The sequence below is a fragment of the Syzygium oleosum genome, unplaced genomic scaffold (assembly GCF_021117445.2).
Source record: "Syzygium oleosum isolate NSW1041296 unplaced genomic scaffold, Sole_v2.1 Sole_v2.14, whole genome shotgun sequence".
Lineage (NCBI taxonomy): Eukaryota > Viridiplantae > Streptophyta > Magnoliopsida > Myrtales > Myrtaceae > Syzygium > Syzygium oleosum.
The window spans coordinates 1072472-1097822 of record NW_026607498.1 but is presented as its reverse complement, the minus strand read 5'-3'; the positions used below and the strand labels follow the sequence as shown (position 1 = coordinate 1097822).

The 25351-nt window shown below is 44.6% G+C and overlaps 2 protein-coding genes across 2 annotated transcripts in view; both read left to right on the top strand.

Moving 5' to 3' along the window:
* LOC115688996 (disease resistance protein L6-like) overlaps positions 1-25351 on the top strand; it is an 89086-nt gene that overhangs the window by 57607 nt on the left and 6128 nt on the right. The window lies entirely within an intron of this gene.
* LOC115689016 (disease resistance protein RUN1-like) lies at positions 20365-24086 on the top strand. Its single transcript, XM_056317925.1, has 5 exons — positions 20365-20875; positions 20973-22047; positions 22272-22646; positions 22737-23512; positions 23588-24086. The coding sequence occupies exons 1-5, from the start codon at positions 20370-20372 to the stop codon at positions 24084-24086; spliced, it is 3231 nt and encodes a 1076-aa protein (XP_056173900.1). The 5' UTR covers positions 20365-20369.

The following is a 25351-nucleotide window of genomic DNA, read 5'->3' as shown; positions in this document are numbered from 1 at the left end:
TCCTGCGTATACTGTCATCTTGCAACTTTCTTTATCACTCCTTAGAAAACAAGGTAGACTTTACTGCTGGGAGAAGGACATTAAAAGTGCCAAAAGTTGTGTACGATGCTCATTTTAGTGCCGAAAGTTTGTTTCGGATCACTTAAGTGCCACTTTTTTAAAAAAAAAAATCACTTAAGTGCCAAATCCGATCTGGATTATCGAAAATCTGACGTAATAATATTTTATTAATTTCTTAGTCCTACATGGCTAGCCGGCATACCCAGTTAGCATATAACCCATAAACGACGTCGTCAAAAAGTTATAAATAGTGATCGTTTCAGTACCAAATTTTGGTTAAAGTGATCACTTTAGTGCTAGTTGTTGTTAAAAAATGATCATATCAATGCTAGTTGGATTGTACGACGTCGTTTTGGATGTCCACGTAGATTGAATTTTTTAAAAATATATGTCAAGTCGTATTAAAAATTTTAATTATAAATTTCACGTAATCAATTTGGCTGGAATTGACACTTAAGTGATCGTTTTTTCTCCGATTTAGCACTTAAGTGATCCAAAAAAAACTTTTGGCACTAAAGTGAGCGCCGTACATAATTTTTGGCACTTCTAGTGTTCTTCTGCCATTTACCGCTTCCGAGGTAATTGTAGTACGCCATTGTAAAAGTAAATCGGTAAAGTGCTCCCATGACTTTGGTAAAAAAGTTAATAACATCATGCCTGCTCTTCATCATCTAGAATCTTACCGACGTTCTTTAAATACATCAGAATTTACTAAACTCATGTAGGTGAGATCTGATAAATGTACCTTTAGTATATCTAAATTGAAACATCATCTTCAACATGTACAAGCGTTTGTTCAAACCTTTCGTTACATAAGAGTGCTTGAAGTTTTGCCTACAACGCTGCTTTATACTTCTCCTTGACCTTCTCTGTTAACACCTCATCTGATAGATTCAACAGAATTATTCTCCTCGCCTTTCTCATTAACTCATCCTTTTCGGCATCTTTCATTATCTCGGGCAACTTATCCTTGCCCTCCAATACTTCAGACAAAGCTTGAATTGTTAATAGCGCCTCCATCTTAACGCTCCATAACCCAAATTTGTTCCTCTCATTAAACTTCTCAATTTCAACTTTCACCCAAAATAATTGCAACAATAAATTTTCCAGTTATTAATCAGACAAGCAAAAGCCCCAAATCACAATTCAACAAAATCCTATCCGTAGCTTTAATACCAATTATTTTAATATATAAACGAACACGGAAGTTGACCGGGTTCTTGCAATTTAAGTCAAGGCAAAAATACCAAAGAAATCATGATGAATGATAAAGGACATCAAAATTTACGTGGTTCAATCTGATTATCGGTACCTATACACACTCGAGTGTTTCTTACACCTAAATTAAATTCAAATCCAAAGTATTTACAAATAAATAGCTTATTTTGGATGTAAAATGCTCACAGCACAAATTTCACCTTGTTTGAAGCACGTCCGCATCAAGAGCTCTTCTTCGTGGCTGCGTTCTTCGTTTGGCTGGACTTCTCACTGAAGGAGCCCACACATTCTCACTGTGCAGATACTCTGCTCTTCAAGAAGAGCTACTGTTCGACCACTTCAAGAGGAGAGAGAGAAACCCACACCTTTCTAGTGTTGGCCGAAGGAAAACCCCTTGCGCAACTTACTTGAATAGATAAGGACAACCTAGGCTACATGAAAAAGAAAACCCTATCTATTTCACTTTGTTTTTTTTCTTCTAAACCCTAGGTGACCCCACACAAATATATATATATATATATATATATATATATATATATATATATATATATATATAGAAAATGTGTGTCCCTCTTCTTTGTCTTCTAGTAGCAGAGATCTTTCCCATCATTTTTTTTTCATTGTGCGGCTTATACTTGTATATTTATCCAACAAGATCGAATTTCATAAATGGCTTAAATTTAAGACATAATTCAACACTTTTCTTTTGCACAAACATTTCGCTTTGCAAATAAGTTATGTTACTAAACAAAAAAAAAAGTTTTGCTAAAGTGATTTGATACCTAACATTACTCAATCAAAACCCTTATGGACTCTTAATGACCATATATTCATATTGCCTTTTCCACGATAATGTAGAGTTAAATGTCTAGTAAAATTTTTAATATATCCCAATCTTTAATTTACTTTAGTATTAATAAGAATTGGACCATTCAGGGGAAAAGTGTCAGAAAAGCTCTAAAACTATTGTATTTGTGTCGATCTAGTGCTAAATATTTTTTAGTGTCAATTTAATCCTAGTGCCAATTCAGTCATTTTTGCTAATTTTGGCTAGATATTGCTGACATGGACGTCAGCTGGCCTATGTGGTACTGCCAGAGCTGACGTGGACATTTTTTTAAATAATTTTTTCATATATTTTCAATATTTTTTCCAATTTTTTTTCTTTTTTTCTTTCTTCTCTCTTTTTTTTTTCATTCTTCCTCCTTTTGCTGGTCATTTGCCATGAGCCATGGCCAAGAACGCCGGCCTCGCTTGGGCGACGGTTGCCCTTGTTCAACCGGGCTTGGCAAGGCTGACTTGCCCGGCCATGGCCGATGGTTGGCCATTACCTATGGCCAGTGGTTGGTCACCGACAAAAGGTGGAAGAAAGAAAAAATTAAAATATAAAAAATTGAAAAAAATATTATTAAGTTTTCCACCAAATAATAGACAGGATAGAATATGAAAATTTATGGCCTCAATACTACGATTCAATAAATAATGAATAGGATATAGCAAAATATCTAGATTTCATATCCTAAATATCCAATCTTATCTTGACTAAAAATCCAAATGACCAAACATATCCCGAGTCTGTTCATGTATTTTGTTTTCTTTTGTTCTAAGAATATTTAAGTGAGAGGGTTTAGGGTTTATGCTTTGGGAGTTTTATTGTTTCAATTTAATGATAATTTATTTTGTTCATGAATTGCAGTGGTTTAACAAATGCTTAAATTATGGATTCTCTACTGTGAATGATATATAAGGGATGGATTTTGTCTCATTGGAAAATTGCATACTTTAGTCTTTGAAACAGCTAATGAGTTTTACTCACCAAATAATATTACTTGTGTTGTGGAACTTCATTTCTTTTCAACTAGAGATGGGTTTTTATTGGGTCTTGACAACTAGCTTCTTGGGTGGGTCGGTGAGGTTTTAGAGGAGGGGGCCTCCAACGGTGGCGTGAAGGGGAAGGAATGCGGCTCGGTTGGAGGTGAGATCGAAGTAGGAGAGGTTGAAGAAGGAAAAGGAGAGTGTGAAAAAGAGGAGGGTGGTGAGAGTGGACATTCGCGGTGGGGAGGAGAGAGTTTTGTGGGGGACTTTGGAGGTGAAAAAGAGACAAAGATGAAGATCAAAGCCAGATGATGAAGAAGAATAAGGACGTGGCGTTACTATAATTATATTGCATAAAAATGGTGATTTTGATCGGAACCATTTTCGATCGACTCGAACCCGATGTGACCCACATGTTGGATAGGTCTTCTGATGATTGTTGAAATTCGCTCCATTTTGCAAGTAGATCGCTGAAAGTGATATTTGATTTCACTCATCAGTGCACTATGTTTTTTTACTGATTTTTTTTGGCAATTGATATGTTATGACCAAAACCCAACCAATTTTCCTACAGAGTACTAACAGGGTGGCTACGTTTTAGCGGCTATTGGTAGAATTCACTCCACAAAGCTAACAAATTCATCAAATATAACATCTTTTGTGGCAAAACCTTTATTATTTGTGATTTCTGAAATTTGTCAAATATGTTAGGGCATGGTTCATACGTTCCAACGATAGGAAGTCATGGGAGTCCCACGCGTGAACTAGGATAAAAACTTACGCTGGATGTAACAAAGAGGTGCGATGTGCAAATTATGATGGAATAATCTGCTAAACATAACCCTAGTTTAAGGGTAAACTATGAGAAAAACTTTGTGTCTTGATTTTCTTTTCTCACTTTATTCTCTATTTCCTTGTGATTGTACGCTCATCTAGTATCAGAGCAAGGTTTGAGGTTAGGGTTTCTTGATATAGAGACATCTGAAAAAAAAAATCGAATCTTGGGAAGATGTCATCTAGTCAATCACGGATTGAAGTAGAGAAGTTTGGAGGAAAGGGTTTCGAGCCCTACTTGTGGATAGAAATATATGGCATGTGATCAAAGATGATAAACTAGAGAAAAATACCAAGGGGAAGGCAAAGGCGTCTGAGTCAAAGGACTCTACATCCACTGAATTGAATGAGTGGAACAGTAGCGATCGGAGGGCAAGCCTGATTTGGCTATGTCTTGCAAAAAACGTCCTGGTGAACGTGACGTCGAGAAGACGGCCAAGGATCTTTGGACGAAGCTGTGAAGCCTTTATCAAAGTAAGTCGCTTGTGAACATGTTGTTTCTGTGGAAGCGATTTTACAACCTTTGGATGAGCGAAGGTGATTCTTTTTCCACACATTTAAATGAGTTTAATACTATTTGTGGGCAACTCACATTGATTGATGTTAATCTAGATGAAGAAGCATAAACTTCACTATGTTCACTGCAAAAATCATGGGAACATATAAGTGTTTCGATTGGCACTAGTATTAGTGCGTTATCCTTTGAGGGTGTTGTAGCTGCTTTCTTGTCTAAAGAGATGAGGAGAGCAGGTTCTGATAGTACAATGCAAGAGGCTCTTTTCATAAAAGGAAGGAACATTAAATGATTCAAATCTAGATTTGGTAGTAGGAATAAATCCAGAGGAAGATATAAAAGCTGAGATCAATCGGAAATAACGTGTTGGAGGTGCAAAAAGTCTGGACATTTGAAAAAAGATTGCAGAACCAAAAGTGTAGGTCCAGAAAAGCGAGACAAGGCAACACTGTCTAATACAAAGAAATGATGACAACGGAATGGGAGACGTGTATCTCATCTATAATTCATCACAAGATGACTATAGTGCATAGATAATTGATACTGTAGCATCTTTCCACATCCTCATAGAGATTGGTTCTTCTATTTTGAGCCATATTGGGGAGGTACAATGCAAATGGGAGATGAAAATACGCTTGATATTGTTGGTCGCGAAAAGATGACGCTAAAGATGAAAGATGGTGTGACATTCCGAATTTTGGCCCATTTTTGGGATTTATAAAACGGGTATTTCGTCAGTGCGCTTATAGTAAAAATCTCGCCCGGGAACTGATCACTCCCGGTTATTATTTTTAAACCTTGAGATTTCGCTAGAATCGCATTCGATCGAATTTGGCCGTTATTTAGACCCTGACCTTGGCAGTCGATTTTCGAGAGTATCGGGACGAAATAAATTGGACGGTGTCGATATTATTGTGGCCAGCGTCGAGGCGATTAGGAATAGTGAGAAAGTGGATTTTTGGACCGGGTGCGAATTTGGACTGGTAGACCTCCCTCGTAGTGTGTTTCGAGTTATTTTATTTTGGCCCGTTGTCTTATATTATTGTTTGGGATTTTTCGGGGACAGTTAGATCTTTTTCCGGGTTTGAATCGCGACAGTTAGAATAATATTTAGTTTGAACCGTGTCCGTTGGTTCGCGCTCAAGGATAAATATTAGCTTTTCTTTCTCTCTCCTTTCTCCTCTGCGCCGCGCCACCCCCCCCCGTGCAACGTCCCCTCTGCGCACGTCTCTCTCTCTCTCTCTCTCTCTCTCTCTCTCCTCTGCGCCGCGTCTGCCCCCCCCTTGCGTGCACGTCCCCTCCCCCATTAAGCCATGCAGACCCATCCCTCTCTCTTTTCTCTCTCCTCCTTTTTCCTTTTCTTTTCTTTCTTCTCTTCTTCTTCTTCGTTGTTCCTCGCGGGCGTCTGGTTCGCTCCGCCGTGCCACCGCTTCGCCGACCGCCGTTCGACCGCCGTTCCGCCTCCGTCCAACGCCACCCCACCAGCCGCCGATGCCGCCGTCCTCCCCGCGCCGTCGTCGCCGCAGCCGTGTCGCCCGGTAGCCTCGCCCGACCCTGCCTTCTCCTCCTCCCGAACGCGTGAGCTCGGCTCGCCGCCACTGCCCGTCTCGGCCCGTCGCTGCCCAGCCGGCCGCCTTGCTCCGCTCTGCCGTCCAGCTCGCCGTCGCGGGAGCTCAGCCCGTCGCCTTCGCCGCTCGTTTGTTCGCGCACCTGGGAGCTCGCCGATCTGAGCTCGTCCGTTCCGTGCCGTCCACCGCCGCTGCTGCGAGTCACCGCCGCGTCGCCCAGCCGTCCCCGTCGTTCCTTTCTCGCCGGCCGGCTCCTCCATCGCCCGGCTCGCCGGCCAGGCTCACCGCCGGTCCGCCATCTCTCCCCCCGGCCCGATCCTCTCTCTCTCTCCTCACCCTCACCCCGGCTCACTCTCTTTCTCCCCGTTCAGCTCGTCGCCGCCGCCGTCGCCGTCGCCGCCGGTCGCCGCCGCGTGCGTCGCCGCCGCGCCGCCGCTCGCCGTCGCCGGGTCGCCGCCCCGACCAGCCCGGCCCAGGCCGTAGCCGGCTCGTCGCCCACGCGACCAAGCGGCGAGCCCGTCGCCGTGCCCGTTCCGCGCCGTGCCCGTGCGTGTGCCGTGGCCGAGCAGCCGTGGCCGAGCTCGCCGGCGCCGTGCCCGTCCGACCCGGGCGCGTCGCCCGTCCGACTAGGCGCGTCGCCCGTCCGTTCGCCGTGCGCCCCCCGCACGCCGCACGGCCATCGCGCCCGCGCGCCAGGCACGCCGATCGGCCATTGTGCCCGCGTTGGCCGGCCACCGCGCCTGTTGGCCCGCGCCCACGCCTAGTTCGGCACTGTTCACCCGGGCCATTTTAGGCCCGAGCCGATTTTCTCCGGGCCAAAACCAAGTAAGTGACTTCCTAAACCCTACCTAGTACTTTGGGTATTTTTAGACTTGTTTAGGGTGAAATTTAGTACCGGCTTAGGAATTTAATTAGGTATGGGCTAATTAGACTGATTGTGTTTAATTGGTGAATTATTGTGGTGATAATTGTGCGGCTAATTTAGTAATTGACTGAGATAGATATGCCTGACTGAATGGTTGTGGCGCTTGTGGGTGAATTGAATTAATTGAATGTGCCGACATGAATGTCGGGTCGGTGGACTGATGTGGGGAGCATGAATTGAGTTGACTGATGTGGCGTGCTGGATTGACATTGGTGAAAGGGTGGTGATTGAAATTGATTTATATGACTAAGAGCATGGTGAATTTTGTATTGTGGTGCATGTGCATGAGAAAAGCCCGGCTTGATCTGAGGGCTGACCTGAGGCGCAGTAGCGCGGGTCGTGGGAAAGTGTGAAATGTCCAGTGAGGGACGAAGCCCGGCTTGATCTGAGGGCTGCCAACCTGAGGCGTGGTTACGCGGGTGTGGCTAGAAAGGCAAGTACGGACCTGAGGCGTGGTTACGCGGGTCGAGAGAAATGTCCTGAGGCGTGGTTACGCGGGACTGAGCCCGGCTTGATCTGAGGGCTGCCAACCTGAGGCGTGGTTACGCGGGTGTGGCTAGAAAGGCAAGTAAGGACCTGAGGCGTGGTTACGCGGGTCGAGAGAAATGTCCTGAGGCGTGGTTACGCGGGACTGAGCCCGGCTTGATCTGAGGGCTGGCCTTGAGGCGTGTTGACGCGGGCCGTGTGAAAGGACCTGGGAGGTCGTGAGAAAGTTGCTCGGCCACGCATGCGAATTGAGTGTGATTGAATTGACTGGTTGAATTAGTTGGAGTGATTGAGTGAAAGCGTGGTTGGTGTTTGAGCGATTTGTGATGTGTTGTTTAATTAATATTATTGCCTTATCACGTGACGACCAACGTGTAGAGTTGGCATGGACTTGATGACGAGGTAAGTACAATTATGCGAATTTTATATGTTATGGGGTAGATTGCATGTATGACTTGTCTGGGTACGCATTGGCCTACGTGGGGTTTAGGGGGTTGCTTATTGAGACTCGTTCTCACGGTTATTATATAACCATTTCAGATCCGCGACCGTAATCGATTCGGAGACGCCGCCAGAGCACCACAGGGATTGAAGAATAGATCGTTTACCCTGTCTTTTGAGTACCTTTTGTAGAGGAGATAAGTTTGTCAACCACCGCCCCCTTTTGAAAACTGTGGTTCTAAATTGGTAGCCCGAGTTATCGTTTTGTATAGTGACTATTTTATGATGGTATGCAATTATTGTTTCGCACTATCCCTTTGTCGTTGTTTATTGTCTGGGTTAATTAGTTTCGCTTCCGCTTGCTTTTATTGTTGGGTGTTTCATTTGGGTCGGCGACGCGTCCTGGGACGTCGCGTTCAATGATCGACCACCAAGGGATGACCGCGCGCTCGCAGGGTGCGGGGCGTGACATCCCCGTTGATTTGGTATCAGAGCAAGGTCAGCTCGAACCAAGATGGTCGAAGCCTGGAGTGATAAGGAGCGATGACTTTGGGGTAGACAGTTAAGGAGATTTGTGTGCCATGCGTACCCCAGACTGTATGATTGTGATTGCTGAGTGGTTTTTATGCAATATTATGTGAGGTGCAGGTGCGTCAGGACTTGAGGTAAGTGCATGAACTCTGTTGGTTGTGATTGGGTGTTGTTGTGGTTGGCTGCCTGCTTAATGAAATGTGTTGTGATGCACTGCCTAGGGCTTAGGCTGGTGTAGTTGGCCTAGGTTTCTAATTCCTGCGTGGAATTTAGCAGGTGAGCCTTGTGAGGACCGGTAAGATGAGCGGTCGAGGTCGAGGTAGAGGTCGAGGTAGAGGTCGAGGTCGAGGTCGTATAGCCCCGCAAGCTGGAGTTGTGGGGGATCCCAGATTGGATGAAGTGTGGAGGGTACTTGAGGAAGCAGGATTATTATCGGGTAGACAGACGGGAGAAAGGAGCGCGACTGTCGCTGCTGCAGCTGCCAGTGAGATCATAGGGAATAATGGAAATCAGGGGAATAATGTGATTAGTGGAAATCCGGGTATAGTGCGAGTAAATGCGAACAGGCCGATGTCCAAGCTAGTTGAGCAATTTCTGAGGTTGAAACCCCCGAAGTTTGATGGGAGAGGCGACCCCGAGGCTGCACCAAGATGGGTAGAAGAGCTAGAGAAAGCTTTTGAGGTGCTGGGGTGTACTGAGGAAGAGAAAGTGACGCTAGCAGTCTATCAGCTTCAGAATAATGCAAGTGATTGGTGGAGGGCCACCAGGGGTCAAGTGTTCCCCGCCGGTACTGCCCGAATTGGATTGTTTTTACCGAGACCTTCAATGGCAAGTATTTCTCGGAAAGTGCCCGAGAACAGAAATTGGCTGAATTTATGGGGCTCCGCCAAGGTCAGAGATCGGTAGATCAGTATGAGGCCGAGTTCGCAAGACTGTCCAAATTTGCCCCCAGGATGGTGGAGGACCCGATGGACAAAGCGAGGAGGTTCGGGATGGGTGAAGCCGGACCTTCGCGACCGGATGATCTCGTTGAACTTGAGAGGCTACAATGAGATATATGAAAGGGCTCGAGCAATTGAGCGAGATCGGACGGATCGAGCTGCCGCTCCGGATCGCGGTATGCCCGGCTAGGGACAACCGTCAAGCCAGGAAAGGACCCATGACGGGAAATAGTCGCTCGTTCCACCCGCTCGGAGGAATATCGGGAAGCCAAACCGTTACCGAACGCCCGTGTAGGCATGTGGTGGAAAACACGGGAATGGACCTTGCCCAAATAGGGCGGAGCATGTTTTACATGTGGTGGAAGGGGCCATAAGATGAGAGAATGTCCAAACAACAAGCAGGCCGGGTCACCTGCACTTCTGCCGCCGCCGCCGCCCCGGAATGGAAATCAAATTAGAGCTATCCAGCCGGCCAATCAGAATCGGCCGCCGGCCCAAGGACGGGTATATGCAATGGCAAGGAGGGAGGCTCAGGACGCGCCTGGCGTGGTCACAGGTACGATCTCTCTCTGTGATCATGCTGCTTATGCCTTGTTTGATCCGGGGGCGTCGCATTCATTTATATCTGAGCAGTTCGTTGAATTATCTGGGATTGAGCCAAAATTGCTTGATGTTATGCTGTGTGTGACTACTCCGCTGAATGATAAAGTGCTGATTACGTTTGGGTGTCCCGATTGTAAAATAGTGATTGGTGATAGAGAAGGAAGGATAGATTTGGCGGTATTATGTATGCATGACTTCGATGTGATTATTGGTATGGACGGCTAGTCAAGCGGAGATGTATGGATCGTAGTAGCGGGGTGATCCGGTTTAATCCGATGACATCCTAGATTTGAGTTTGTGGGAAACCGAGGAGGAACCTCGATCCCTGGATTTCATCGCTCCAGGTAACAAAGCTGTTGGATGAAGGGTGCCAAGGATTTCTGGCAAATGTAATCGATTCGACGGCTGGAGAGCCGAGACTAGAAGACATAGCCGTGGTGTGCAACTTTCTCGATGTTTTTCCTCAGGAATTGCCGGGACTGCCACCTGATCGAGAAGTGGAGTTCGCGATTGAGTTAGCCCCAGGGACGGAACCGATCTCGAAAGCACCCTATAGGATGTCACTGTCGGAATTGAAGGAATTAAAAGTCCAAATGCAAGAGTTGTTGGACAAAGGCTTCATTCGCCCTAGTGCGTCTCCATGGGGAGCGCCAGTGTTATTCGTGAGGAAAAAGGATGGATCCTTGAGGTTGTGCATTGACTACAGACAATTGAACCAGGTGACCATTAAGAATAAGTATCTGTTGCCAAGGATTGATGACCTATTTGATCAGTTGCAAGGGGCGTCGGTGTTTTCAAAAATCGATCTGAGGACTGGCTATCACCAATTAAGGATCAAGAAGGAGGACGTGCCGAAGTCGGCATTTAGGACGAGGTATGGACACTATGAGTTTACGGTAATGCCGTTTGGACTGACGAACGCCCCTGCAGCCTTTATGGATTTAATGAATAGGGTATTCAAGGAATTTTTAGATCAGTTTGTGATCGTGTTCATAGATGATATTCTGGTGTATTCAAAGAGTTCCGCCGAGCACGAGGTACATTTGGAAAAGGTTCTACGGACCTTAAGGGAACACGCACTCTACGCTAAGTTCAGTAAGTGCGAATTCTGGCTTCACCAAGTGGCGTTCTTAGGACATGTGATATCCGGAGAAGGAATTGCGGTGGACCCGACAAAGATTGAAGCCGTCACGAATTGGCCGAGACCGACAAACGATAACCGAGGTTCGGAGCTTCCTCGGACTAGCGAGTTATTATAGACGCTTCGTGGAGAAGTTTTCGGCATTAGCGACGCCGTTGACGCGGTTACTAAAGAAGGAGATGAGGTTTGAATGGACGGATAAGTGCGAAAGGAGCTTCCAAGAATTAAAACGAGAGATTGACGACCGCGCCGGTGTTAACGATCCCGTCGAGGCCGGGAGGATATGAGATTCTGATGACGCGTCGTTGAGAGGATTAGGATGCGTGCTAATGCAACACGGGAAAGTAGTGGCATACGCATCGCGACGCTTGAGGCCACACGAGCGGAACTATCCGACGCATGACTTGGAATTGGCCGCGATTATTTTCGCTCTTAAGATTTGGAGACACTACTGTGTGGGGAGAAATTTCAGATTTATACGGACCATCAAAGTTTAAGGTACTTGTTCTCCCAAAAGGAATTAAATATGAGACAGCGCCGTTGGATGGAACTCCTTAAGGATTACGACTGCGAGATTATGTATCACCCTGGAAAAGCTAATAAGGTAGCGGATGCACTGAGTCGGAAATCGAGCATCGCGCATATGATGGTCAAGGAGTGGACTCTGTTGGAGGGAGTTCGGGATTCAGAATTTAAGTTTGAAGTGAGTCATGTCTCGAGTCTACTTGCAACGCTGAGGATTGAACCAGAAATACAGACTAAGATTAAGACTTTACAATCGACGGACCCGGAGACTCAGAAGATTTTGAGTATGGATGCCACAAAAAGGAAATCGGATTTTCAGGTATCCGAGGATGGAATTCTAAAGTTCCGTGGACGGTTATGTGTACCCAGTGATACAGTACTGAAGGAAGAGATTTTGTCTGAAGCACACCGTAGCAATTACAGTATTCACCCGGGTAGTACGAAAATGTATCAGAACTTGCGACAGCATTATTGGTGGAACGGCATGAAAGTGGACGTAGCCAAGCATGTGGCCAAGTGTTTAACATGTCAGCAAGTGAAGGCACAACATTGTAAGCCGGGTGGTATGTTGCAGCCATTGGAAATTCCCGAGTGGAAATGGGAACACATCACGATGGACTTTGTAATGGGATTACCGAGAAGTCAAAGGGGTCATGATTCGATTTGGGTGGTAGTCGACCGATTGACAAAGTCAGCACATTTTCTACCTGTACAAAAGGACTTCGCCTTGGAAAGGTATGCCGAGATTTACGTGCGACAAATAGTCCGTCTGCACGGAGTGCCAGTGACAATCACTTGAGACCGGGATCCTAAATTTACTGCCGCCTTTTTGGAAAAGTCTTCATGCGGCATTAGGAACGAAGTTACGATTTAGCACGGCCTATCATCCCCAGACGGATGGCCAGTCTGAAAGGACGATTCAGACCTTGGAAGACATGCTGCGAGCATGTGTGTTGGATTTTAAGGGTGGTTGGGAGGAACAGCTACATTTGGTGGAATTCGCCTACAACAATAGCTATCAGCAAAGTATCAGAATGGCACCATTCGAGGCACTTTATGGCAGGGCTTGCAGAACACCGGTTTGTTGGGATGAAGTTGGTGAGAGGAGCATCACAGGTCCCGAGTTGGTTCAGCAATCAGTCGAAACAGTCAAGGTAATTCGGGATAGGCTTAAGACCGCTCAGAGCCGCCAAAAGAATTATGCGGACCGGAGACGTAGGCCTTTGGAATTTCAAGTGGGGGACCACGTTTTCCTCAAGGTATCGCCTATGAGAGGATTATCTCGGTTTGGTAAGAAAGGGAAGTTGAGCCCGAGGTACGTGGGCCCATTCGAGGTCTTAGAGAGAATTGGTACCCTGGCCTACCGTCTCGCGCTACCACCAAACTTGTCTCAAGTGCACAACGTATTCCACGTGTCAATGTTAAGAAAGTATGAACCGGACCCGACCCACGTGCTGAACTACGAAGAGATAGACCTAGACGACAGAGTGTCGTATATGGAAAAGCCAGTTCGGATCGAAGACAGAATAGAAAGAGTGCTGCGGAACAAGAAAATTCCGATGGTCAAGGTGATTTGGGAGCACCATGGAACTGAAGGTGCGACGTGGGAAAGTGAAGAGTTGATGCGACACCAGTACCCTCATTTGTTTGAATAGTTGGGTTGAATTGTAAATTTCGAGGACGAAATTTTTGTAAGGGGGGAAGAGTTGTGACATTCCGAATTTTGGCCCATTTTTGGGATTTATAAAACGGGTATTTCGTCAGTGCGCTTATAGTAAAAATCTCGCCCGGGAACTGATCACTCCCGGTTATTATTTTTAAACCTTGAGATTTCGCTAGAATCGCATTCGATCGAATTTGGCCGTTATTTAGACCCTGACCTTGGCAGTCGATTTTCGAGAGTATCGGGACGAAATAAATTGGACGGTGTCGATATTATTGTGGCCAGCGTCGAGGCGATTAGGAATAGTGAGAAAGTGGATTTTTGGACCGGGTGCGAATTTGGACTGGTAGACCTCCCTCGTAGTGTGTTTCGAGTTATTTTATTTTGGCCCGTTGTCTTATATTATTGTTTGGGATTTTTCGGGGACAGTTAGATCTTTTTCCGGGTTTGAATCGCGACAGTTAGAATAATATTTAGTTTGAACCGTGTCCGTTGGTTCGCGCTCAAGGATAAATATTAGCTTTTCTTTCTCTCTCCTTTCTCCTCTGCGCCGCGCCACCCACCCCCGTGCAACGTCCCCTCTGCGCACGTCTCTCTCTCTCTCTCTCTCTCTCTCTCTCTCTCTCTCTCGCGCCGCGTCTGCCCCCCCTTGCGTGCACGTCCCCTCCCCCATTAAGCCATGCAGACCCATCCCTCTCTCTTTTCTCTCTCCTCCTTTTTCCTTTTCTTTTCTTTCTTCTCTTCTTCTTCTTCGTTGTTCCTCGCGGGCGTCTGGTTCTGCTCCGCCGTGCCCTGCTCGCCGACCGCCGTTCGACCGCCGTTCCGCCTCCGTCCAACGCCACCCCACCAGCCGCCGATGCCGCCGTCCTCCCCGCGCCGTCGTCGCGCAGCCGTGTCGCCCGGTAGCCTCGCCCGACCCTGCCTTCTCCTCCTCCCGAACGCGTGAGCTCGGCTCGCCGCCACTGCCCGTCTCGGCCCGTCGCTGCCCGGCCCGGCCGCCTTGCTCCCGCTGCTGCCCAGTCCGGCTCGCCGTCGCAGGAGCTCGGCCCGTCGCCTTCGCCGCTCGTTTGTTCGCGCACCTGGGAGCTCGCCGATCTGAGCTCGTCCGTTCCGTGCCGTCCACCGCCGCTGCTGCGAGTCACCGCCGCGTCGCCCGGCCACCCTCCTTCTTCTTGCTCGCCGGGCCGGCTCCTCCATCGCCCGGCTCGCCGGCCAGCTCACCGCCGGGTCCGCCATCTCTCCCCTCGGCCCCGATCCCTCTCTCTCTCCCTCACCCTCACCCCCCGGCTCACTCTCTTTCTCCCCTGTTCAGCTCGTCGCCGCCGCGTGCCGCCGCCGCCGTCGCCGCCGCGTCGCCGTCCGCCGCCCGCCGCCGCCCGACCAGCCAGGCCCGGCCGTAGCCGGCTCGTCGCCCACGCGACCAAGCGGCGAGCCCGTCGCCGTGCCCGTTCCCGCGCCCGTGCCCGTGCGTGTGCCCGTGGCCGAGCGCCGTGGCCGAGCTCGCCCGGCGCCGTGCCCGTCCGACCAGGGCGCGTCGCCCGTCCGACTAGGCGCGTCGCCCGTCCGTTCGCCCGTGCGCCCCCTTGGCACGCCGCACGGCCATCGCGCCCGCGCGCCAGGCACGCCGATCGGCCATTGTGCCCGCGTTGGCCGGCCACCGCGCCTGTTGGCCCGCGCCCACGCCTAGTTCGGCACTGTTCACCCGGGCCATTTTAGGCCCGAGCCGATTTTCTCCGGGCCAAAACCAAGTAAGTGACTTCCTAAACCCTACCTAGTACTTTGGGTATTTTTAGACTTGTTTAGGGTGAAATTTAGTACCGGCTTAGGAATTTAATTAGGTATGGGCTAATTAGACTGATTGTGTTTAATTGGTGAATTATTGTGGTGATAATTGTGCGGCTAATTTAGTAATTGACTGAGATAGATATGCCTGTGAATGGTTGTGGCGCTTGTGGGTGAATTGAATTAATTGAATGTGCCGACATGAATGTCGGGTCGGTGGACTGATGTGGGGAGCATGAATTGAGTTGACCGATGTGGCGTCTTTGGATTGACATTGGTGAAAGGGTGGTGATTGAAATTGATTTATATGACTAAGAGCATGGTGAATTTTGTATTGTGGTGCATGTGCATGAGAAAAGCCCGGCTTGATCGAGGGCGGACACGAGGCGCTGATAGCGCGGGTCGTGGGAAAGTGTGAAATGTCCAGTGAGGGACGAAGCCCGGCTTGATCGAGGGGCTGCCAACCCGAGGCGTGGTTACGCGGGTGTGGCTAGAAAGGCAAGTACGGACCTGAGGCGTGGTTACGCGGGTCGAGAGAAATGTCCTGAGGCGTGGTTACGCGGGCCGAGCCCGCTTGATCGAGGGGCGCCAACCCGAGGCGTGGTTACGCGGGTGTGGCTAGAAAGGCAAGTAAGGACTGAGGCGTGGTTACGCGGGTCGAGAGAAATGTCTGAGGCGTGGTTACGCGGGCCGAGCCCGGCTTGATCGAGGGCTGGCCTGAGGCGTGTTGACGCGGGCCGTGTGAAAGGACCGGGAGGTCGTGAGAAAGTTGCTCGGCCACGCATGCGAATTGAGTGTGATTGAATTGACTGGTTGAATTAGTTGGAGTGATTGAGTGAAAGCGTGGTTGGTGTTTGAGCGATTTGTGATGTGTTGTTTAATTAATATTATTGCCTTATCACGTGACGACCAACGTGTAGAGTTGGCATGGACTTGATGACGAGGTAAGTACAATTATGCGAATTTTATATGTTATGGGGTAGATTGCATGTATGACTTGTCTGGGTACGCATTGGCCTACGTGGGGTTTAGGGGGTTGCTTATTGAGACTCGTTCTCACGGTTATTATATAACCATTTCAGATCCGCGACCGTAATCGATTCGGAGACGCCGCCAGAGCACCACAGGGATTGAAGAATAGATCGTTTACCCTGTCTTTTGAGTACCTTTTGTAGAGGAGATAAGTTTGTCAACCACCGCCCCCTTTTGAAAACTGTGGTTCTAAATTGGTAGCCCGAGTTATCGTTTTGTATAGTGACTATTTTATGATGGTATGCAATTATTGTTTCGCACTATCCCTTTGTCGTTGTTTATTGTCTGGGTTAATTAGTTTCGCTTCCGCTTGCTTTTATTGTTGGGTGTTTCATTTGGGTCGGCGACGCGTCCTGGGACGTCGCGTTCAATGATCGACCACCAAGGGATGACCGCGCGCTCGCAGGGTGCGGGGCGTGACAGATGGGACAATCGAGAATCTTACAGATGTGATGCATATTCTTGGTCTTAATGTAAATCTGATTTCCATGGGAATTATGATAGATGCTGGCATTACTTTCACTGGCGACAAGTATCCATGCAAGCTAACCTGTGGATCTATGGTGATCGCCAGAGGCAAACGATATGGAAAACTATGGAAATTATTGGAAAGCACCATGATCAGTAGTGAAAGATACATCTTAGAGCAGGCGGAAGAAGATCCTTCATGCTATGACATCGGAATTGGGTCATATCGGTGAGAAAGAGCTGATGACCCTTACATCAAAGAATATGGTGGATGAAATTTTAAGCGGTTGTATGGGTTTTGGATTTTATGAACATTGTTTACATAGGGAATAGAATAGGGTATCTTTTGAATCCATCGGAGGGAGAGTGAAAGGTATTCTAGATCCGATCCACAATGACATCTTTGGTCATACAACTGTAGTATCATTTGGAAAATCAAGGTATTATGTTTCTTTAACCAATGATTTTTCCAGATATGCGTGGTTATATTTTCTGCAGAGGAAAGATGATGTGCTTGAAAAGTTTCATGAGTTCAAAGCTTTGGTGGAAAATCAGTTTGATAGGAAAATCAAAGTTTTAAGGACCGATAACAGAGGAGAATTCTGTTGAGCGAGATTTGATCAATTCTGTGCGACTAGTGGCATTGCAAGGCATAATACAATGCTCTACACACCTCAACAGAATAGGGTGGTAGAGAGGCTTAATCGGTTTCTCATAGAGAAGAAAAGGAGTATACTAGGTGGTGCAGGCTTAGCAGCTGAATCTTGGTTGGAAGCACTGGCTACCGCGTCCTATATGAGGAATAGGTCTATCATATCAGCTTTGAATGATCAAACACCATTTGAGCATTGTTTGAAAAGAAGCCAAACATATTCCATGTTAGGGTGTTTGGTTGTGAAGCATATGTACATGTGCCAAAGAAAAAGAGGAACAAGTTTGAGAGCAAGTCAAAAAGGTGCATCTTCATCTAGCTCAAGGATGGTGTCAAAGAGTATAAACTGTGGGATTTTGATACTAAACGTATCATCTATAGCAAGGATGTGGTGTTTCGAGAATCTACGTAAAATTAGATTGTTCCACAAGCTCCTAAAAAAATATAGATGATTAAGTTAGATGATACTTTGAAGGAAGATATAGACGCTACTCAAGCTGGAACATAAAATTCATATTCTAAAGCTTCTGAAGCTCATGAGCCGGACGAGGTGGATGACTTAGTAGATTATGAAACTGAGTTTGAAGTCGAAGCACCACCAGAAATAGTCTTAAGAAAGTCCACACGTCTAAGAAAACTACCTAAAAGGTATACTCTATTTTCCTGTAATGAGAATTGCACTCTAACTATTATAGGTGATGATCCAAGTACTGTCAAGGAAGCAAGAAGTGCAAAGGATGCCAAACAATGGGAGAAAGCCATGAAAGACGAGATTGACTCCCTGGATAAAAACGGAACGTGGAATTTGGAAAAACTACCTTCAAACCAAAAGGCAATTGGTTGCAAGTGGCTATTCAAGAAGAAGATGTCCGCTGATGGAGATAGAATGATACAAAGCTCTTTTGTTTGTGAAGGGATACTCGCAGATAGAGGGAGTCAATTATAGTGAGATCTTTTCCCCGGTTACTAAATTGAATTTCATAAGACTTTTCACATCTGTAGTAGCTGCATACAATTTAGAGGTAGAGCAGCTCAATGTTAAAACTTCATTCCTCCATAATGACTTGGAGAAGGATATTTACATGAAAGAACCAGAAGGGTTTGTGGTCAGGGGAAAAGAAAAATTTGTTTGCAAACTGAACAAGTTTTTGTATGGCTTGAAGCAATCTCCAAGGATGTGATACCAGAAGTTCGATTCATATGTCTTGAAGATTGGCTTTGTTTTGTGATGCTGACCATTGTGTCTATGTAAAGAGGTTAGCGGATGATTTTATTATATTAACCTTCTATGTTGATGATATGCTACTAGTTGGGAACAGTTTAAGAATGATTAGCACTGGGAAAGGAATTTTAGCAAAACAGTTTGAGACAAAAGATCTAGGCCCACCAAACTTTATCTTGGGCATGTAGATAAAAACAGAGCGTGAGAATGGGAAGTTGTGGTCAAGTAAGAAGAAATATGTTGAAAGTGTGTTAAAGAAGTTCGACATAGTAAATTGTAAACCAATGAAGACCCCAATGTCCACACATTCCAAGTTATCAATGTTCTAGTGTCCCAAGATTGAAGAGCAAGCTAAAAGATGGCAATAGTCCCATATGAAAGTGTAGTTGGGAGCTTGGTGTATGTCATGGTATGTACTCGTCCAGATATTGCCCAAGCAGTGGGAGTATTGAGATGATATATGTCCAATCTGGGGAAAGAGCATTGGATGGCAGCAAAGTGGGTGCTTCATTATCTTCGTAGTACATCTAACTTTGAGTTGTGCTATGAAGGCATGAAAAGCTTAAAGGGACAGAAAGCTTTAGAACTGAAGTGTTTTGTGGATGCTGATTGGGGTGGTGACATTGATAGTAGGAGGTCAATTAGCGGATATGTTGTTTCCTTATTCGGCGGAGTTGTGAGTTGGATGAGCAAAAGGCAGAGTACGAATGCTTTATCTACTACTAAGATAGAGTACATGATCTTACTCATGCTACTAAGGAAGTAATCTAGACATGCATATTATGTAAAGAGCTTGGTTTTACACAAGGAGGAGTGAAGAATGGATGTGATAGCTAGAGTGTTATATTATTGGCCAAGAATCCTGGATTTCCTGCAAGAACAAAGCATATCAACATACAATATCACTTCATCCGAAAGAAAGTGGAACAAAATATTGTAGTACTAGAGAAAATTGATATATAGGTGAATAGTGTAATTTTTTTTACCAAGACAGTAGGTGCAGAAAAATTTGAATGGTGTACAATTGTGTTGGGTTTAAAGAAGTATGTGGAGTATTCACCAAGTGGGAGGATGTTGGGTGTGGTTCATACTCCCCAGCGATAGGAAATCAAAGGGGTGCTGCTCGTAAGCCAAGATAAAAACCTCTGCTAGACGAAACAAAGAGGTGCGATATACTAGTTTTAGTGGAATCCTCTGTTGAACTTAGTTATAGTTTAAGGGTGAATCAGGATAAAAATCTTGATGTCTTGATTTTCTTCTTTCACTTTGATTCTCTATTTCTTTGTAATTGTACCTCGAATCCTAACAAAATATTCATTGATAAAACTAAAGAGAGAGGCTTGGATAGCTGTGAAAGAGTATTTTTGCAGAAGACAATCTCTCATGGCATAAGAAACTAATGGCCAAGCAACAACTAAAGCATTAGAAGCTTCTCTATGCAAAAGACAATTGACCTAGAATTTAAGAAAAACGTTGACCAGAAACAGAGAACTCTACGTAGAAGAGATTGACACTCATTATTTCCTTACAAAATTCCACAGAAATCTGCTAAACAACACCACAAAAAGATGTGATTTGTGAACCACAACTTTTAATTAAGCATTCTTTTCGGTTCCCTTCCTTCAGATTTTAGAAGGATAAAACTTTCGCTTCCACAGGGTCTAAAAATTTGTCATGATATAGCATGTGCTTTTGCTTCAGATAGAAATTAGCCTCACCTCACCTTGTTAAAATGACTTTAAACTTATCTCTACATTTGCTTCTAATAGAAATTAACCTCATCATCCTGAGGGTGGTTATCATTTTCGGGGAGTATTTCAAATCCTTATTGCATAGGGCAGTTGCATCAACCTTTGTGGTTCAACTTTGCATTGACAGTAGTTGCTACTATTTTTTGTCTTTTGTACTAAATGCAGCCTTAGGAGAGCGTGTACAGAGAACAATATATATGTTGAACGCCTCTTCTGATAATCAGGAAATGGAGAAGTCATCGGGATATGATTACGAAGTATTTTTGAGTTTCAGAGGACCGGATACCCGCAGGGACATTACTGATTACCTTTACACTAGCATGATTGACGCTGGAATTAGGGCATATAAGGACGATGAAGAGCTCCGGACTGGGGAAGAGATCAACGGCCAGCTTCTCCAAGCAATTGAGCAGTCAAAGATATCAATACCGATCTTTTCTAAAGGATATGCGGACAGTACATGGTGCCTTAGGGAGTTGGTCAAGATGGTGGAGAGCAAGAGCACAAGGAGACAAAAGATCATGCCCATTTTCTACGATGTAGCACCGTCGGAGGTAAAATACCAGACTGGGCACTACGGCAATGCCATTGTTTCTCATGCAAACAAGAAGTGGTTTGGTGATGAGACTATTTACAAGTGGAAGGCTGCTCTTAGTGAGGTCGGAGCACTAAAGGCATGGGACCTCCAAAGCATGCCATACAGGTATTTGATTATATCATGTACGGTCTAATTATTTCTAATGCATTATTTTTGTTCAGCTAAACCTAACGTCTTGATGCTTTTTCCTCAAAACTATCAGAGGAAAAGGTGAATTTGTTAAGGAAGTTGTTGATAACGTTTTGATTGAGTTGAAAGCCGCCTACTTGGAAGTATCCGATTGCTTAGTTGAAGTAGATGATCATGTGGATTTAATCATGAGGATGATAGGTGCACACGACCCTAAAACAAAGATTATCGGAATCCATGGTATCGGTGGTATGGGAAAGACGACTCTTGCCAAAATAGTGTACAATCAACTTTCTAACGATTTTTCGGATTGTTGCTTCCTTTCAAACATCCGAGAAACAGAGATTACGTGCTTGCAGAGTCAGCTCATATCAACAATCCTTAAAAAACAATGGCATGATATCAACAATATCATGGACGGGAAAAAGGTGATAGAGAAAAGGTTTTGCTCTAAAAGAGTGTTGCTTCTACTTGATGATGTTGACAAAGCAAGTCAACTTGATGCACTGGTGCAAAAGCGTGAGTGGTTTGGTAAGGGAAGCAAGATCATCATTACCACTAGAGATCGGGGAATTCTCAATGTTGATGAGACTTACGAAGTAACAAGCATGGATTTTGATCATTCTCTTCAACTTTTTAGTAAACACGCTTTTAGAAGAGATTATCCTGTAGAGCAATACATCTTTCACTCTAGAAGAGCAGTAAATATTTGTGGTGGTCTTCCTTTAGCACTTGAGGTTATAGGTTCTCTTTTATCTGGACAAAGTGTGGAGGAGTGGGATGCCATATTAAAGGAGCTAGAAGAATCTCCTCAAGAGGATGTTGGAAAGAAGTTGATGATTAGCATTGAGGCATTAAATGAAGACCAAAGAAAAATATTTCTGGATGTTGCTTGTTCTTTCATTGGGTTTGATAAAAGAGTTGTGATTCACATGTGGGAAAGCTGCAAATTTCTTCCTGTACAATCCCTTCGAATCCTCCAGCAAAGATCTTTGATAAAGATTAGAGAAGATAATAGATTGTGGATGCATGATTGGTTAAGAGATATTGGAAGAAATTTTATCCTACAAAAAAGTGATAAGAAGCCAGAGAAGCAACAATGGGTGTGGACTCATGCGCAAGCATGGGAGGTTTTGGAGAAAATGCAGGTAAATCGTACAGCTTCATTCCTTTTTAAGGAGATTTGTCACCAGCATACTCATGTTGGTTTTTGTTTCTATCAAAGTTGATTTATGTCCCGTGTAGTTACATTTGCGGTTTATCAATCTTTTTCAACGTTAGAGAAAAGGTGTAATTGCTTTTCCCTTGAAGGATATCAACACGGTAAATCATGGGTTTTTCTAAATTTCGTCTTCTTTTTTAATTTCGGCAGATCGGAGGTGATGTTCATGGAATTGGGAGTATTGGAGTGATATGTCTCCAGCTTGATAAACTATCTCAATACTCCTTGATAAAAGAATGCCTACCAAGTCTTTTAAATCTAAGGTTCCTTCAAGTGGATAGCAAAGACTTCAACGGAAACACAGACTCTATCCTTACTCAAGTGGGTTGTTTTCTATATTACCATTGGACAAATTTTCTTCAAACCAAATCTGGCCTATTTATCCTTCCAGAGTTGAGATGGCTTTCATGGAATTACTTCCCTACCGTTTTTAAATTGACTCATTTTTCCCTAAGGAAGCTAGCAATCCTTGATTTCTCAAGGAGTAAAATCACGGAAAAATGGGACGGATGGAGCCACATCAAGGTACGATTTTTCATATAAAATCAATGTGAGTTCTTTTGTTGTAGGTTATCTTACTCTAACCTGAACAGCAATATTTTATCTTCTTTTCAGTTAGCAAAGGATTTGAAGGTCCTAAATTTGACTGATTGCAGAAAATTGCGTAAAACTCCAGACTTGTCTTCTCTTGTGAATTTAGAGCGACTTATTCTCGAAAGATGTTATCATTTGGTTCAAATTGATCCGTCCATCAGTTTCCTTGATAAGTTAGTCTTTTTAAACTTAACGGGCTGTTATAGACTCCAAAAGCTCCCAGACGAGATGGGGGCACTGGAATCTTTAAGGGAACTTCTTCTTGACTCAACACAAATAGAAGAGATCGCTGAATGGAGAAGGATGAACAAACTTGAAATCCTCAGCTTGGTCGGATGTAAATTACTAAATAAATTCAATTTCGTTGGTTGCGCAATGTCAACAGTGAAGCCTTCATTAGTGGATAACCATTTGACTCCACAGATTAAGTCAATTGAAAATTTCAATTCTTTAATTGAGTTGGATCTATCTTATTCGGGAATTCAGGAATTACCTGATTCAATTGGGAATATGAAGAATTTGAAAGTATTAAAGATGTGCAACAGCTACGTAAGAAAACTGCCTAGCACCATTGGAATGTTGGAGAAGCTCGAACAGTTAGAGGCAGGGGGAAATTCTTTGGGAGGGGAAATTCCTGATAATATTGGGAAGCTACCAGTTTTGAGAATCTTGGTATTGGCTGCCACTACCATTTCGGAGATGCCTCAGCTTCCGGAAAGTCTAATCACTCTATGTTTTACTTCATTTTCAATGGAGATGTTACCCAACCTCTCGAACCTATTAAATTTGAGAACATTGTCTTTGCGTTTGTGGGGGGAGCGCAATGATCCTCCTAAACTTGAAGAAGCTCCAAGTGGTTGGTGGATTGGAAGATTACGCATGCTTGAGGTCTTGAAGTTGTTTTGTCCTGGTATCACCACCTTATCGTCCGATATCGTTTTCCTTTCTCAGCTGAAGCGACTCGAGCTCGTTTGCTGTAATTTGCAATGCCTACCTAGGCTTCCAACAAAACTGTCATCCTTACTGATTAACTATAGTTTGAGTTTGAAAACAATGAATGATCTTTCGAATCTGAAAGTGTTATCGGATTTGGAGATTCGGGGTTGTGACAAGCTAACAGAGATTCATGGCCTCGAAGGTTTGGAAAATTTGAGATCATTAGAGCTCGAGTTTCTTCGTTCATTGTTGGAGTTGCCTGATTTGACTAACTTGAAGAAGCTCAAGAAAATTCATCTAAAGCGCTGTCCTAAGCTGTTTGAGATTCGAGGTAGTCCAGAATCGTTGGAGATACTTGATATTGAGGACTGTTTAAATCTGCAAAAGTTACCTGATCCATCAAGCTTCAAGAATCTAAAAGTTCATATTAGATGAAATGGATTTGATTTGATTACAATTTACGAACACTCTTTCTTTTTGTAAAGTTCACGTTTTCTTTTGACTAGTTTGAATTATGTATGTATTAATGCCGTTAATAATTGCAGTCTCTCCGACTTCATAATGTGATTTGGTTACTGAAAAATAAATCTATCATGCTCTCTAGCAAAATGAACGAGAATCTTTTATTTGATATTAATCAAAATGGATGAAATCTTGTTTTCAGAAGACTAAAAGAGGGTATCATGACGTAACTCTACTTTCTTCTTTGCTCATAAGGATTAGTAATCTTTTGACGAATGAGAAAAAAAGTGTTCTATGTCGACACAAGAATGTAAACAGTCCTATCCACAGACTAGATAACTCTATTTCTTATCTGGCAATTTAATCTTATTCAATTTTTTTTTTTATCTTCACCAATTCGTTTTGCCGACATTTGATTTTGTCCCTATTTCGTATTCCAAAAGAGTACACTTGTTAACGTCAAAGAATTAAATAATTGTCGGGTTAGGCTTTTCTTTTAGGAAAAAAGAGATTTGAACACTAAAGCTTGAAACCACCGCCCTCAGCGGCTGCGTTGGCTTCGGGCTCCCCTCCCCCCACGAAGGGTAGGAGTTCGAATCCCAGCGCTGGCGTTAGGGATTCTTAAACGTGACGTCGTGGTGGTGGGTCCTGCGCTAGCGTCACCCCGGGTTTACCTCCTCGGCTGTCGGCCGTGCGGAGGGTTCCCGGGTTACCAAAAAAAAAAACACTAAAGCTTGAAATAATAGCTGATTTTAATTGGCTATTGCAGCATTTTGTTTTTGGAGTTTTGATAAGTGATTATTTAAAACTAACCGTTTATCATTGTTCTTTTCATTATTTAAAGCTATTGCAGAATGTATAACTTGGTTCTTCAATTTTTTTTTCGTTCATTTGAGTCATTAAATTGGACGCTTTTTACTCGAGTTGTTCCTTCCGTTCAAAAGAAAATGGAAATGTCAATTCGGACTCACATTAGCGTTACGTTAGAGCTGATTGGACAAGTTAGTGGTAACATGAAATGTTCGAGAAGGTTTTGAAATCTATTACTTTTAAGGAGGCATGAGAGATCCTTCACAACACACACCAAGGAGTATAAAAGGTCAAGAAGATTTGCCTTCAAACTTTGAGAGATGATGAAAAAATCTGAATCAACTGTTGATTATTTCACTGGAGTTTTCGCGATTGTCAACTAGATGAAAAGAAATGGTGAAGATGTTCCAGATGTTCGAGTTGATTCT

What these genes read in the sequence shown, in the direction of transcription:
- LOC115689016 (XM_056317925.1), top strand. Translation starts at nt 20,370, where the DNA reads ATGTTGAACGCCTCTTCTGATAATCAGGAAATGGAGAAGTCATCGGGA. An exon ending in CTCCAAAGCATGCCATACAG is followed by an intron (nt 20,876 to 20,972) that starts GTATTTGATTAT and finishes CAAAACTATCAG; the next exon opens with AGGAAAAGGTGAATTTGTTA. An exon ending in CTATTAAATTTGAGAACATT is followed by an intron (nt 23,513 to 23,587) that starts GTCTTTGCGTTT and finishes GTGGATTGGAAG; the next exon opens with ATTACGCATGCTTGAGGTCT.